The sequence below is a fragment of the Canis lupus genome, chromosome 1 (genome assembly GCF_003254725.2).
Source record: "Canis lupus dingo isolate Sandy chromosome 1, ASM325472v2, whole genome shotgun sequence".
Taxonomy (NCBI): Eukaryota; Metazoa; Chordata; class Mammalia; order Carnivora; family Canidae; genus Canis; species Canis lupus.
Genome location: NC_064243.1, coordinates 99,149,377 through 99,163,316, shown reverse-complemented (window position 1 = coordinate 99,163,316; position 13,940 = coordinate 99,149,377). Strand labels below are relative to the sequence as shown.

At 37.1% G+C, this 13,940-nt stretch overlaps 1 protein-coding gene across 4 annotated transcripts in view; it reads left to right on the top strand.

Moving 5' to 3' along the window:
* LOC112644913 (centromere protein P) overlaps positions 1–13,940 on the top strand; it is a 218,030-nt gene that overhangs the window by 27,150 nt on the left and 176,940 nt on the right. For all 4 annotated transcript variants that reach the window (XM_025423686.3, XM_025423687.3, XM_049094876.1 and 1 more), the window contains one exon: positions 4,130–4,218. In XM_025423686.3, coding sequence (XP_025279471.1) covers positions 4,130–4,218 — 89 coding nt within the window. The remainder of the gene's footprint in view (positions 1–4,129; positions 4,219–13,940) is intronic.

The following is a 13,940-nucleotide window of genomic DNA, read 5'->3' as shown; positions in this document are numbered from 1 at the left end:
GTTGGGGTTGGGGTTCGGGTTGATACCCAAAATCTGTAAAGAACTACTATAACTCGGCATCTGGGTGTCTCAGTGGTTGAGCTTCTCTCTTTGACACAGGGCATGATCCCAGGGTCCTTGGATCGAGGCCCATGTCGGGCTTCCTGCAGGGAACCTGCTTCTCCCTCTGCCTGTTTCTTTGCCTCTCTCTCGGTCTCTCTCTCTCTCAAGAATAAATAAATAAAATCTTAAAAAAAAAAAAACCTCACATAACTCAATTACAGAATAACTAGTTTGTTTTAAAAATGAGCAGAGAAAAAGGAAAAAATTAAAAATAAATAAAAATGAGCAGAGAAAAAGAAAAAAAATAAATAAATAAAAATGAGCAGAGGACCTGAATAGACATTTTTCAAAGAAGACCTACTGATGGCCAAACAGATATGTGAAAACATGAAAAAGTCAATGAATAGAAATCAGTACTACAATGAAATATCACCACATACCTATTAGGATGGCTATTATCAAGAAGACAAGAAATAAAAAGTAATGGCCAGGATGGAAAGGGAAGCCTTATGTACTGTTGGTGGGAATGTAAGTTCATGTGGTCAGTATGGAAAAGAGTATGGAGGTTCCTTCAGAGGTTAAAAATAGAACTACCACTTGATCCAGCAGTTCCACTTCCAGGTATTTATCTGAAGGAAAAAAAAAAACACTAAAAAAGATATCTGTACTCTCATGCTCATTGCATTATTTACAGTAGCCAAGATATGGAAACAACCCAAGTATCCATACACAGATGAATGAGTAAAGAAAATGTGATACATATATTGGAATATTATTCATTTATTAAAAAAGAATGAGGGGTTCCTTGGTGTCTCAGTTAAGCGTCTACCTTCAGCTCAGGTCATGAATCCAAGATCATGAGATCCAGCCCCATGTTGGGCCCCCTGCTCAGAAGGAAGGCTGCTTCTCCCTTTCCCTTTGCTTGTCCCCTCCCAGCTTATGTGCACATATGTATGCATGTGCGCGCACACACGCTCTCTCAGATTAAAAAAAAAAATCTTGAAAAACAATAAAATCTTGCCGTTTGTGATAACCTAGATGGACTATAAGAGCATTGTGCTAAGTGAAATAAGTTAGGAAAAGACAAATACCATATGATCTCACTTATATGTAGAATCTAAGAAAGCCAAAAACATTAAAAAAATGACAAAGCTCAAAGATAAAGAGATCAGATTCATGGTTGCCAGAGGCCGGGTACTGGGGTTGTGTGCAATGTGGGTGAAGAGACTGAAAAGGTGCAAAATTTTAGCTTTAAATTAGTCATGGGGACCCATGGCAACTGTAGTTAATACTTAATTGCTTATTTCAAAATTGCTAAGTGGTTAAACCTTAAAACATCATTTAACAAAAAATTTGTGGTGTGCCTGGCTGGCTCAGTCAGTGGAGCATGAGACTGTTGGTCTTTGGGTTGTAAATTCAAGCCCCATGTTGGGTGTAGAGATTACTTAAAAATAAAATCTTACAAAAAAAATTGTAAGTATATATTGTGATGAATGTTAATTAGACTTTGGTGAACATTTTGCAATATATACATATACTGAGTCATTATGTTGTATACCTGAAATATGTTCTTTGTCAGTTATACATTAGTAAAAAATAATATAATCCCATATCACAGGCTCTAAGGAAAATGTACCTGATATATTGACATTCAAACCCAAATGAAAAAAAACATTGATGTCTGATGCAGTGTGCTAAATTTATTAGCAGTATATAAATTATGGAAAGTTAATAGGATCTTTTCCTGATGTCTGTACCCACAATTCTTAAGTTTTAGAGAAAAATGAGAACTATAGACTTAAGTTGACTGGCTTCTTTCACTTAAGGTGATTGATGTTTTCAGGGTTTGTTCATGTAGATATCATTACTTCATTCTTTTCATTTTGTGATTGAATAATATTCCATAGTGTGGATATATGACAATTTTGTTACTCATTTATAAGTTGATGGGCATTTGGGCTGTTTTCATCTTTTGGATATTAATGTTGCTGTAATCATTCATGTGTAAGTGTATAAGAAGGCATATATTTTCATTTGGCTGTATATCTAAGAATAGAATAGAATTACTGGGTCAAATGGAATGACCTGATGATGACTAATGATGTTAGGAATTATTTCAGTTGCTGTCTGCCCATTTGTACTTCTTTGAAGATATATCTATTTGAGGTCTTTTGCCCAGTTTTTAATTGGGTTGTCATTTTATTTTGAGTTGTAAGAGTGTCTATGGAATTTGGTTTTTTTTTTTTTTTTTTGGAATTTGTTTTTGATTAGATATGGTGGTAGATGCACACAGACAGCCAGTCTACCTAAACTGTAGCTGTTCCTAACAGTTTCCACTGTATCTTCAGGCAGCTGAAAAACTAAACAAAGATATCAGTTTCTATTTCTCTAGCCACTAAAAGTACAGAGACAAGTCAGAGAGTGCCCAGACAAATGGGAAGTGTCAAGAAGTGTCCACTGACTTTGTTCTTAGGAAACACTGAAAGTTGCTAGATCTATTCCCATGAACACATAGTAGCCCCAGACAAGAGCGCAAATGTGGTGCCAAGTGTTTTTAATCTTCATTTAGGAGTTATGCAAACATACTGTCATGAAACGAATTAATAAGGAAGTGAAGATAAGTTCATTTTGAAAGAATCCAGGAAATACAGGAACACACTCTATAAACCTGCTCTTACTATCAGATGAAAACATGTAAAGAAAATTGAATAGGAGGAAAGAGAGCCGAGAGAAAGAAAGAAGCAGCAGCTGATTATTGTGCTGAGAACTACTTTGGAAATAACCAGGAGGTGTATATAGAGGACAATCTTGAAAAATCACCTGCAAGAGCAATTGAAAAGAATCATCTGGAAGACCATGAAGAGTCAATATGATTTTTATGAAAACAGGAAAAGAAACAAGATAGGCAACTATAGAAGAAAAATTACTAACGGAGAAAACCTGAATTTATAGATAAAAATATTTTTTATTTCACAATCCCCAGTATTGAATATAGAATTGTTTCTGGGTTTTGTAATAGGCAGCCAGTCTTTTTTTTTTTTTTTTTTTAAGATTTTTTAATTTATTCATGAGAGACACAGAGAGAGAGAGAGAGAGACAGAGACAGAGACACAGGCAGAGGGAGAAGCAGGCTCCATGCAGGGAGCCTGACGTGGGACTCGATTCCTCCATCTCCAGGATCAGGCCCTGGGCTGAAGGCGGTGCTAAACTGCTGAGCCACCTGGGCTGGCAGCCACAGTCTTTGTGCTCATTCCTTGCTATCTTAAGATCAACGCTTGAAGTCAAACTGCTGGTACAGAGAATATGCATATTTTAAAATATGCATTGTCAAACTGATTTTATAGGTAAAAATTTTATCTCCTTGGTTTAATTCACATTTGTCTTTTTCCTAGTGAGATTGAATATTTTTTTCCACGTAAGTTTTTACATTTGAGTTTTTATTTTTTATTTTTATTTTTTTTAAATTTTACTTATTTTTTTATGAGAGACAGAGGCAGACACAGGCAGAGGGAGAAGCAGGCTCCATGCAGGGAGCCCGATGTGGGACTCGATCCCAGGTCCCCAGGATCACACCCTGGGCTGAAGGCAGACGCTAAACCATTGAGCCACCCAGGGATCCCCTTCGTTTGAGTTTTTAATTCATGTATTTTACTTTAGTTCTTTTCAGTTTTCATTTCCCATTGTCATGTTTATGGTAAAAAATCTTCATTCGTTTATTTTTTCTTTTTTAGTTGTAAAGTCATTTATATATAAATATTGAGTTTTTTATGTGATTATATTTGCTTATGTTTTTTCTATTTGCTTAGAAAGTTCTTTATTCAGTAATCAGTTAAATGTCTGTATTTTCTGTTAATATTTATGGTCTTAGTGTTTACATTTAAGTAAGTCATTTGGAGTTCATTTTGGTTTTTGGTCTGGAGTAAAGATCTGATTTTATTTTTTTAACAAATAACCAATAATTTCCATGCCTTTTCTTGATTACCTTTCCTATTGCCTGATGGCATTTCATTTTGCATGTTTTAAAACTATTTTTGTCTTTATATTTAAATGTTTATTGCGTTCTGATATATAAACTTTTTTATTTTAGAATAAGGAGAGTTTGTCTTCTGTTATTACTGACCTCAACATAATAATGGAGCCCACCGAATATTCAGAATTAAGTGAATTTGTGTCTAGGTAAGATATTGTAAATTTTTATTTTTTTAGGGATTGTTTTCACTCTACAGTTTTAAGTTTACCCTTTCTTTTTTTGATAAGTAAATATCAAAATGTCTCTGAAAGTATAACATTATAATGGCTTATATTTATTTCATATATATGGCTTATATATTAAGCCCATAGTCTCTATATCCTTTTTTCATTCAATGAAAATGTGTTACAGATTAACTGTGTGCTTGGCATTAAAATGTGAGGAAGAACAGATAAAATCTTTGATACATGTGGGGTTTATAGCCTATTGGTGAAGTTGTAAGGTAAATAATGGTAGAAATCTAAAATTGTGGCTGTGCTCAGTGCTGCTGAGAAGAGTTACATAATGTTATTGAAGCCTGCATCAGGAATCTGACTTTTGTGGAGAATACAGACAGCATCATTTCCTGAAAATTGAGCCAACATCTGAAAAATGTGTAGGTGTAAACTAACAAAGAGGTCCTCGACACAATAGTTGTGTGTAGGCACTGTGCAAGGAGGGAGCATGCTGTCAGTGAGCAACTGACAGGAGGTGAGAGTGACTGGAGCAGGGTGCCAGCTGGGGCGTGCTCTGACATGAGGCCTGCCAAGTACGTGAGGCCCTAGGAGATGGACCCCCAGAGTTTTCTGCCAGTGGGTAGAAGTTAAAGCCTTGCACTCGAGGAATGAGATTGCCTATGGAGAGAATAGAGAGAAATAGGGGACCGTGTGGAATTCTGACTGTACTGCTGAAGGAAGAGAGGGTCCAGTAGAGAAACTGGACTAGGAACAACCGTATGAGAGGTGGGAGGAAAACTAGGAATGTGGTGTTGACGACTGACAACTGGAGTGGCAGTTTTTCTTCCACATCTTTGAAGATACTCCTCCTGTGTCTTCTGGATTATATAGGTCATGACAAGAAGTCTGCTGTAATTGTTAATTTTGTCTTTTGGGACTTGAAACCTTTTAATGTTTTTCCACAGTTTGTGTTATTTTTAGGGTGTGTTAGTGTGAAAATTCTAAACCACAGCTTTTCAAATACTTCTTCTGTCCTGTTTTCTATTCTTCTGCAGTGCTCATTGCACATATATCAGGGCATTTGGTATATTGTCTCAGGGTTTGAATGCTTTGTTCTATTTCTTTTACTCTTTCTTTTTTCTTTGCATTTATTTCAGTTTGGATAATTTCTATTACTCTATCTTTGAGTTCACAGATTCTTTCCTTAGCTGAAGTCCCACCTGCCAGTGAGCCCATTGAAAGAATTCTTCACCTCTAATATCATGTTTTTAAAGATTTATTTATTTTTCATGAGAGACACAGAGAGAGGCAGAGACAGAGGCAGAGGGAGAAGCAGGCTTCTTCTGAGCCCAGTGTGGAACTGGATCCCTGAGCTTCAGGATCATGCCCTGAACCTAAGGCAGACAGACACTCAACCTCTGAGCCACCCAGGCATCCCACTGAGCCACCCAGGCGTCCCTAATGTTATGTTTTTATTTCTAGGATTTTCATTTAATTTTTTTTTTTTTAAGATTTTATTTATTCATGAGAGACAGAGGCAGAGAAACACAGGCAGAGGGAGAAACAGGCTTCCTACAGGGAGCCCGATGTGGGACTCGATCCCAGGTCTCTGAGATCATACCCTGGGCTGAAGGCAAACGCTCAGCCGCTGAGCTATCCAGGTGTCCCTCATTTAATTTTTAATTTCTCTCTCTCTACTGAAATTCCCCACTTGTTGATGCATTTGTACAACTTTTCCACTAGGTCTTTTAACATATTGATCATAGCTATTTTTTCTTTAGTGTTTCATTTTGGAAGTTTTCATATCTATGTAAAAATAATAGTATAAGTAACCTGTAGCTGCACACCTTCAACAATTATCAATATCTTACCAATCTTATTTCATATCTTGGCACACACATTTTAAAAGTTTTAATTTTGAAATAATTATAGATTCACAAGAAGTTATTAAACATTTTTTTCAAGGAGATTCTACATATCCTTCATCGAGCCTCTGACAATGGTTATGTCTCATGTCATTAAAGTATATCCACACGTCCAGAAAATTGACATTAAAAAAAAAAAAAAAGAAAATTGACATTAGTAAAACCCATAGAGCTTTTTCAGGTTTTACTATTTTTATAAACACTTATGTATGTGTGTTCTATGCAATTTTATCACTTCTGTAGCTTTGTAAATCTACCACCACATTCAAGATACAATACTGTTTCATATATCTTTGTACTAGATCCTTTTCCCTCCCTCATTTTTAAAATTATGGTAAAATACATATAACTACCTTCTAACCATTTTTAAGGGTACAGTTCAGTAGTGTTAAATACATTCAGGATTTTTTTTTTTTAAGATTTTATTTATCTAAGAGAGCACAAGTGGGGAGAGAGAGAAGTGCTGAGCAGGAAGCCTGATGCAGCACTCGATCCCAGGATTCTCTGGGATCATGACCTGAAGGTAGACGATGAACCACCCAGGCACCCCCAGAATGTATTTAACTGTGTGTGCACCATGATCTATCTTCATAACCCTTTCATCTTGTAAAACTGAAACTCAATATGCATCAGTCACTTCCCATCTTCCTCTCCACTCAGCCCCTGGCACCTTCCATTCTTATTTTTGTCTTTTTGACTTCTGATCAAGGTTATTTTAATATCCCTGTCTGATAGTGCCAATGTCTGGGTCATCTTTGAACCTGATTCTGCTGAATCTGGGTTGTTTTTTTTTTTTTTTTCCTGAATTTTTGTATGTTATGATTTTTCTTTTCTTTTTTTTCTTTTCTTTTCTTTTCTTTTCTTTTCTTTTCTTTTCTTTTCTTTTTTCTTTTCTTTTCTCTTCTTTCTTTCTTTCTTTCTTTCTTTCTTTCTTTCTTTCTTTCTTTCTTTCTTTCTTTCTTTCTTTCTTAGATTTTATTTACTTTTTCATGAGAGACACAGAGAGAGAGAGGCAGAGACATAGAGGAAGAAGCAGGTGGGACTTGATTCTGGAACTCTGGGATCATCACCTGAGCTGAAGGCAGATGTTCAACCACTGAGCCACCCAGGCATCCCTCTTTCTTTTTTTTTAATTGTATAATGGACATTATCTGTGGAAAACAGAGACTGAAGCAAATAGTGTTTATGTTGAGAAGTGGACACATTTCTTTTATCATGCTGTTAGTGTGAGGTTAATCAAAGGTTTTCAGCAGTTGAGCTGTGTTTGGGATTTTGATTGTTTTCCTTGTCTTCAGGCTCCATATCACCACAGGTTTCAAATTCTTCCAGCTGTGGAGGCAAATTCAAGTTCAGTTCTTCCTTATGCTTAGAATGGGGTTTTGGGAGCTGGAGGGTTCTCCTCGGTGTTCCAGGAGCTTTCTGCCCTTTTTTTTTTTTTTTTTTAAAGATTTTATTTATTCATTCATTTATTTATTCAGACAGAGAGAGAGAGAGAGAGAGAGAGAGAGAGAGAGAGAGGCAGAGACACAGGCAAAGGGAGAAGCAGGTTCCATGCAGGGAGCCCAATGTGGGTCTTGATCCTGGGTCCCCAGGATCACACCCTGGGCTGAAGTTGGCGCTAAATCGCTGAGCCACCTGGGCTGCCCTCTTTCTGCCTTTCTTATGGGAACGTCTCTCCACACACTGGACGTTCCCCCAGTAGCAGTTGTAGATGCTTATTACTCGTGCTATGCTCACGGTAGGAATAATGGGACTTCTGTATTTTCATGATCCACTGCCACTCTGGGCTCCTCAGTGTTCCTGCTTCTCCTCCCAGTGTAGCCAAAGCCAGCCTGCATCTGGGCTTGGTCTTGGGCAGGAGAGAGTTCCTTGTCCCTCTCCTCGTGGGTAGCAGATGGATGCTTGGTATTAGTGTGGGACCCTGGGCCCAGTGGGTCTCTGGGCCCTCCCAGGGAACAGGTGGTCTCTGCCACTGCCCCTCTTCCTGAAGCAGTGGATCTTTGTCTTGGTAACAGGAGTGTTTTCTGTCCTTCTACCAAAGTCGGATGGGTTTGACTTGTGCTCCTCCCTTGGAAGGAAGGGATTTTTTTTCTTCATTGCTTTGCTGCCTCTTTTTTAGTGGTTCAGGGATTTTGGTACCCATAAGAGAAGAGTTCTAGCCTCATTTGGTTCCCTAGCAGTGACTGATCACCTCTTCATTTCTGTGCCATGGACAGGACCCTGGTTTCTCTGGTGGTGTCCCTTTGTGCCTGGGGTTCCTATCTATTCCAAAAAGACATGCTATCTCATACATGTCCCTAAGGTTTGCTGAAATAGAAGCTAATTTCTTGCTACCTGTTTGTATGGGGGGGCTTCTATCCTCCCCTAAGTTTAGCCAAGAGTGAACAATTTGTGTCATGTCTTTCCTTTGAGGGAGAAAATTTTTATTTACTTGGTTGCTTTGTGACTTTGGGTCTCTAATGGACTCAAGAAAGGGTATGGTTTTATGGAATATTCAGATTGGCTTGATATTATGTGCTGATGGTCTTCTCTGAGGCTTTTTATATCCTAAGTAGAAGCGGAGCTCTTTATTGATTTTTTTTTTTTTCCCTAATTCTCATTCCAGAATTTGGGACACACTATTCATCTTCTGCATCTGTTTTACCCTTTACACTTTCTATTTCTTTGTATCTTTGTATTTATTCATGATTGTTCAGATCTGTATTTCAGTTCAGAAATTATTTCTTTATGTTCTGACTAATTTGCTTTTTAACTCCCATCCACTGAATTTTCATTTTCATGGGCAGTTCTTGTCATTTGTAAAAGTTGTGTCTTTTAAAAATATTCCTGTTTTTTTTAAATACATTTTTAACAGTTTTTCCTATAATTATTCTAGATTATCTCCTTACATATATATTCCAGTAAAGCACAATTATTTATTCAAATTATGTCTCCTCTGCTATTCAGCCCATCTGTTGGTCTTTCATCTCACTGTCAGGACTGGTCATTTCTCAGTTATTTTTTATAATTTACCTTCTCTCTCTTTTCAGAAATATTTAGGGACGCCTGGGTAGCTCAGTGGTTAAGCATCTGCCTTTGGCTCAGGGCGTGATCCTGAGGTCCTGGGATCGAGTCCCACATTGGGGTCCCCGCAGGGGTCTGCTTCTCTCTCTGCCTATGTTTCTGCCTCTCTCTCTCTCTGTGTCTTTCATGATAAATAAAATCTCTCTATATATGTTCTGATGATTGTTGGTCTGTTCTTCGTCTGTATAGTTTTTATCTTTTCTGAATGGAATTACATGGTGTGTAAACTTTAAGACTGGCTTATTTCACTCAAGGTAATACCTTTGAGATTCATCCGTGTTTTTGCATGTACCAATAGGTTTTTCCTTTTTATGGCTCAATAGTAGTGTATTGTATGAGAATTCCACAGCTTATCCATTTACCCTTTGAGGGACATTGGGTTGTTTCCCGTTTTTTGTTATTATGAATAGAAATGCTGTAAACATTTGTGCATAGCGCTTTGTGTGAATGTGAGTTTTCAGTTCTCTTAGGCAAGTATAGGCAAACTGGTTCACAGACCAGCTGCCTAATTTTTTAGAAGTTTTATTGGAAAAAAAAAAAAAAGAAGTTTTATTGGAATACAGTCATGCCCATTTCTTTGTGTATTGTCTATAGTCACTTTGATGGTACAGTGGCAGAGTGAGATAATTATGACAGAGACCATGTAGCCAGCATGCCTGAAATATTTACTCTCTGACCTATTAGAGAACATTTATGGACTTACATCAGATGAATACCTGGAAGTTGGATTCTTGGGTCATATGTAGGTGTACATTTTAAGTACATTAAGAAATGGCCAAGGGGGATCCCTGGGTGGCGCAGCGGTTTGGCACCTGCCTTTGGCCCAGGGCGCGATCCTGGAGACCCGGGATCGAATCCCACATCGGGCTCCCGGTGCATGGAGCCTGCTTCTCCCTCTGCCTATGTCTCTGCCTCTCTCTCTCTCTCTCTCTCTCTGTGACTATCATAAATAATAAATTTTAAAAAAAGAAAAAAAGAAATGGCCAAGATGGTTTTCCAAAGGCTTGTGCCATTTTACATTCTTACCAGCAGTGTATGAGAGCTCTGCATGCTCTTCCAACACATGGTATTTGTGTGTGCCTGAATCAAGCCATACTAGTGGGAGGGTAGTATATCTCATTTTCCTAATAGTGTGAGCATCTTTACATGTGCTCAGTTGCCATCTGTTTCTCCTTAGGAAGTTCTTATTTAGTCTTCCACTCAGGGCTTCATTGGGTTTTTGGTTTTCTTACTATTGTTTTGAAAGTTCTTTATATATTCTCCATACAAGTCCTTTGTCATATATGTGATTTTCAGATATTTTCTCCCATTCTGTAGCTTATCTTTTGTTTTGTTTTAAAAGATTTTTTTTTTAAAGTAAAATTTGATTTATTCTTGACACACAGAGAGAGAGGCAGAGACACAGGCAGAGGGAGAAGCAGGCTCTCCTCAGGGAGCCTGATGTGAGACTTGATCCCAGGACCTCAGGATCATGACCTGAGCCAAAGGCAGATGCTCAACCACTGAGCCACCCAGGTGTCCCTGTTTTAAAAGATTTAATTATTTTAGAAAGAGAGCATGAGCAGGAGGAGGGACAGAGGGAGAGAGAATCTCAAGCACACTCTCCACTGAGCATGGAGCCTGATGTGGGTCTCAATCCCAGGACCCTGAGATCGTTACCTGAGCCTAAATCAAGAGTCATACACTTAACCCACTGAGCCACCCAGGGACCCCTGTCCTTTCATTTTCTTAACATTATCCTTCGAAGAGCAAAATATTTTTATTTTAAAAAGATTTTATATACTTTTGGTATGTCTGTCACTTTACGTAACCTCAGGTCATAAAAATTCTTACATTTAAAAAAATATACTTTTATGTTTAGATCTATGATTCATTTACATTTAATATAATCGTTGAAATATTTTGATTGAGGTCTACCCAGTTAGTAGTGATATTCTGTTGTGTTGTTTTGTTCTTCTGTTTTCCTTTCATATGTTTTCTGGATAATTTGAATATTTTTATTAGTTTTTTTTTTTTTTTTTTTTTTAAGTAAACTCTACCCCCAGCATGGGGCTTGAAGTCATGACCCCAACATCAAAACTCACATACTGTATTGACTGAATCAGCCAGGCATTCTTATTTGAATTTTTTTTTTTAAGATTTTATTCATTTTTGAGAGAGAGAGAGAGAGAGAGAGAGAGAGGCAATGGCAGAGAGAGAAGCAGGCTCCAACAGAGCAGGGATCCTGATGGGGGACTTGATTGATCCCATAACCCCAAGATCATGACCTGAGCCAAAGGCAGATGCTTAACCCACTAGGCCACCCAGGCACCTCTTTTTTTAAAAGATTTTATTTACTTGAAGGTGTTTGCACAAATGGGGGGAGGGGCAAAGGTAGAGGGAGAAGTAGACTTCCTGCTGAGCAGAGAATCTAACACTGGGTTGGATCCCAGGACCCTGGGATCATGACCTGAGCTGAAGGCAGATCTTTATTGACTGAGCCACCTAGACACCTGTGATTGATTATTTTTTAATATTTTATAGTAATTTGTTTTTTTGCTATATTTTTTACATGTTACTTAAATATATATATTTCTTCTTCTGGGTCTCTGAATACATGAATATAAAACCTCTGGCTTGTCTCACATGTCTCTGAGGCTCTGTTCTTTTTTTTTCAATCTTTTCCTTCTGTGTTTACTCAGATTGGCTGGTTTCTGTGTGCTTACCACCACAATGAGGATATTGAACAGTTCCATCAGCACAGATCCTGCTGTGATCATCACTAGGATTTTGCCTTAAAAATGTCAAATAAATGAAATTTCATAGAGACTGGTCTCTTAGCATAAAGTAAATGAATTGAGATTCATCCATCTTTTCATTTCTGAGTAGTATTTCATATACTGATACTAGCATGTTTATCCATTCACTCATTGGAGGACATTTGGGCTATTTCCAGTTCTCAATGATTATAAATAGAACTGTAAATATTCATTAGAGGTGTTTGTATGATGTAAGTTTTTCTCTTGGGTAAAAACCAGAAGTGGGATTGCTGGGTTATGTGATTGTCATGTTTAAATTTATGATAAACTGGCACATTGTTTACCAAAGTGACCATACCATATTGCATTCCCACCAGCAAGATCTGAGAGTGAATATTAATATTTTAGTGAATAATTCTGTATTCTTCTGATTTTAGATCTACTTAAACTTTAGAATCTTTATTCTACATTTCTCTTTATGTTTTGCATTATCCTTAAGAAAAAGACATTTGGCATTATTTTACTCTTCTGACTATTCTAGTTCAAATTGAAATGTGTCACTGCCAAAATTCTGTGAAAGAAATCCATGACATCTGTTTAACATTTAGTGAAGTTTGGACTATGCTTGGGAAAAATAGATAAATTACAATCACTCTTTAAACTGTAAGAGCCAACACATACACAGTGTCTTTTGATAATGGAAAACTGTGTGCTGTAATAGTTTGTCCTTCATGGAGATGCGAATGGGGGTGAAGGGACTGCGACTCAGTACACTTTTAAATAAAGTTCTGTGTTTAATCAATGTAATAGGTCAGGCTCTCTGACTGTCTAGTGTCTGTAGTGTGTGTGTGTGTGTGTGTGTGTGTGTTTAAACTTGGAGTGTTGGTATTTTTAAGTTTTTTTTCCTTGGCTACCTTCCTCATTCAGAGCTTATTTTTGCTTCCTTACCTGATGGAGATTAAAATATGTCACTTTGGCCTGTAAGCTGTAATGATGCAGCTGCTGCTTTTTATGGTCCTATATTCTTTGGAAAGTAATTTGTTCTCTCACATGTTAAAAAGGTATTAGTACCAGAGTAAAACTGAACACTTAATCTCCAGTTTTCCTGTCCAATAGATGCTTACGGAGCTGTGTATTAATGCACCTACTTTTTGTTTTCTTCATTTTCCTTGTCTGTTTTTTTGTTTTGTTTTGTTTTTTGTTTTTGTTTTTTTGTTATTCCTCAGTTCCGGTTTCCTGATTTCTTTTGGATTATTTAAATATTATTTTACAATTGCATTTTAATTTTATTGACTGACTTTGACCATATGTGGGTTTTTGTCTGTTCTATTGGCTGCCTCAGGATTTTGCAGCATGTATACCCTAACTCTCAGTGGTCTGGTTAGATTGAGTACAATCTGGAAGCTTTAAGCCACATACATCCCTTTCTCCCTTTCATCCATGCTAACTGTTGTGGTTTTCATAGGAATTATGTTCACACATACATGTTGAAAACCCATCACTAGTGCTTTCTCACTTTTGATCATCATAAATAATTTTAAAAACTTAAGAGAAGACTAATAGTTTTGTTGTATTTTCCCAGATTTTTACTGTTTCTTCTGCTATTCCTGATGGAGCCTTTTTAGAACACATTGCATTTATCATGGCTCTTTTCTCCTATATACTTAGTGTACATTTCTTAAGAATAGTGATACTCCCTTACATTCACAGCACAGTAATTGACTTCGTAAATTGACATTGATCCAATACTTTCTTCTAATTTGCCATCTCTATTCCCATTTGTTAGTTGATCTGATGATGTCATATTTTGCATTTTCTTTTCCCCTGTTACATGATCCAATCTAGTGTCAAGTATTGCATTTAATTGTCATGACTTTATAGATTTCTTTAATTTGGAGCAACTCCAGAGCCTTACTTTGTTTCATTATTTTTGCCATCTTTGCAAAATACAGTTCTTCTATCTTTCCTATCCCAAATTAAAATGTTG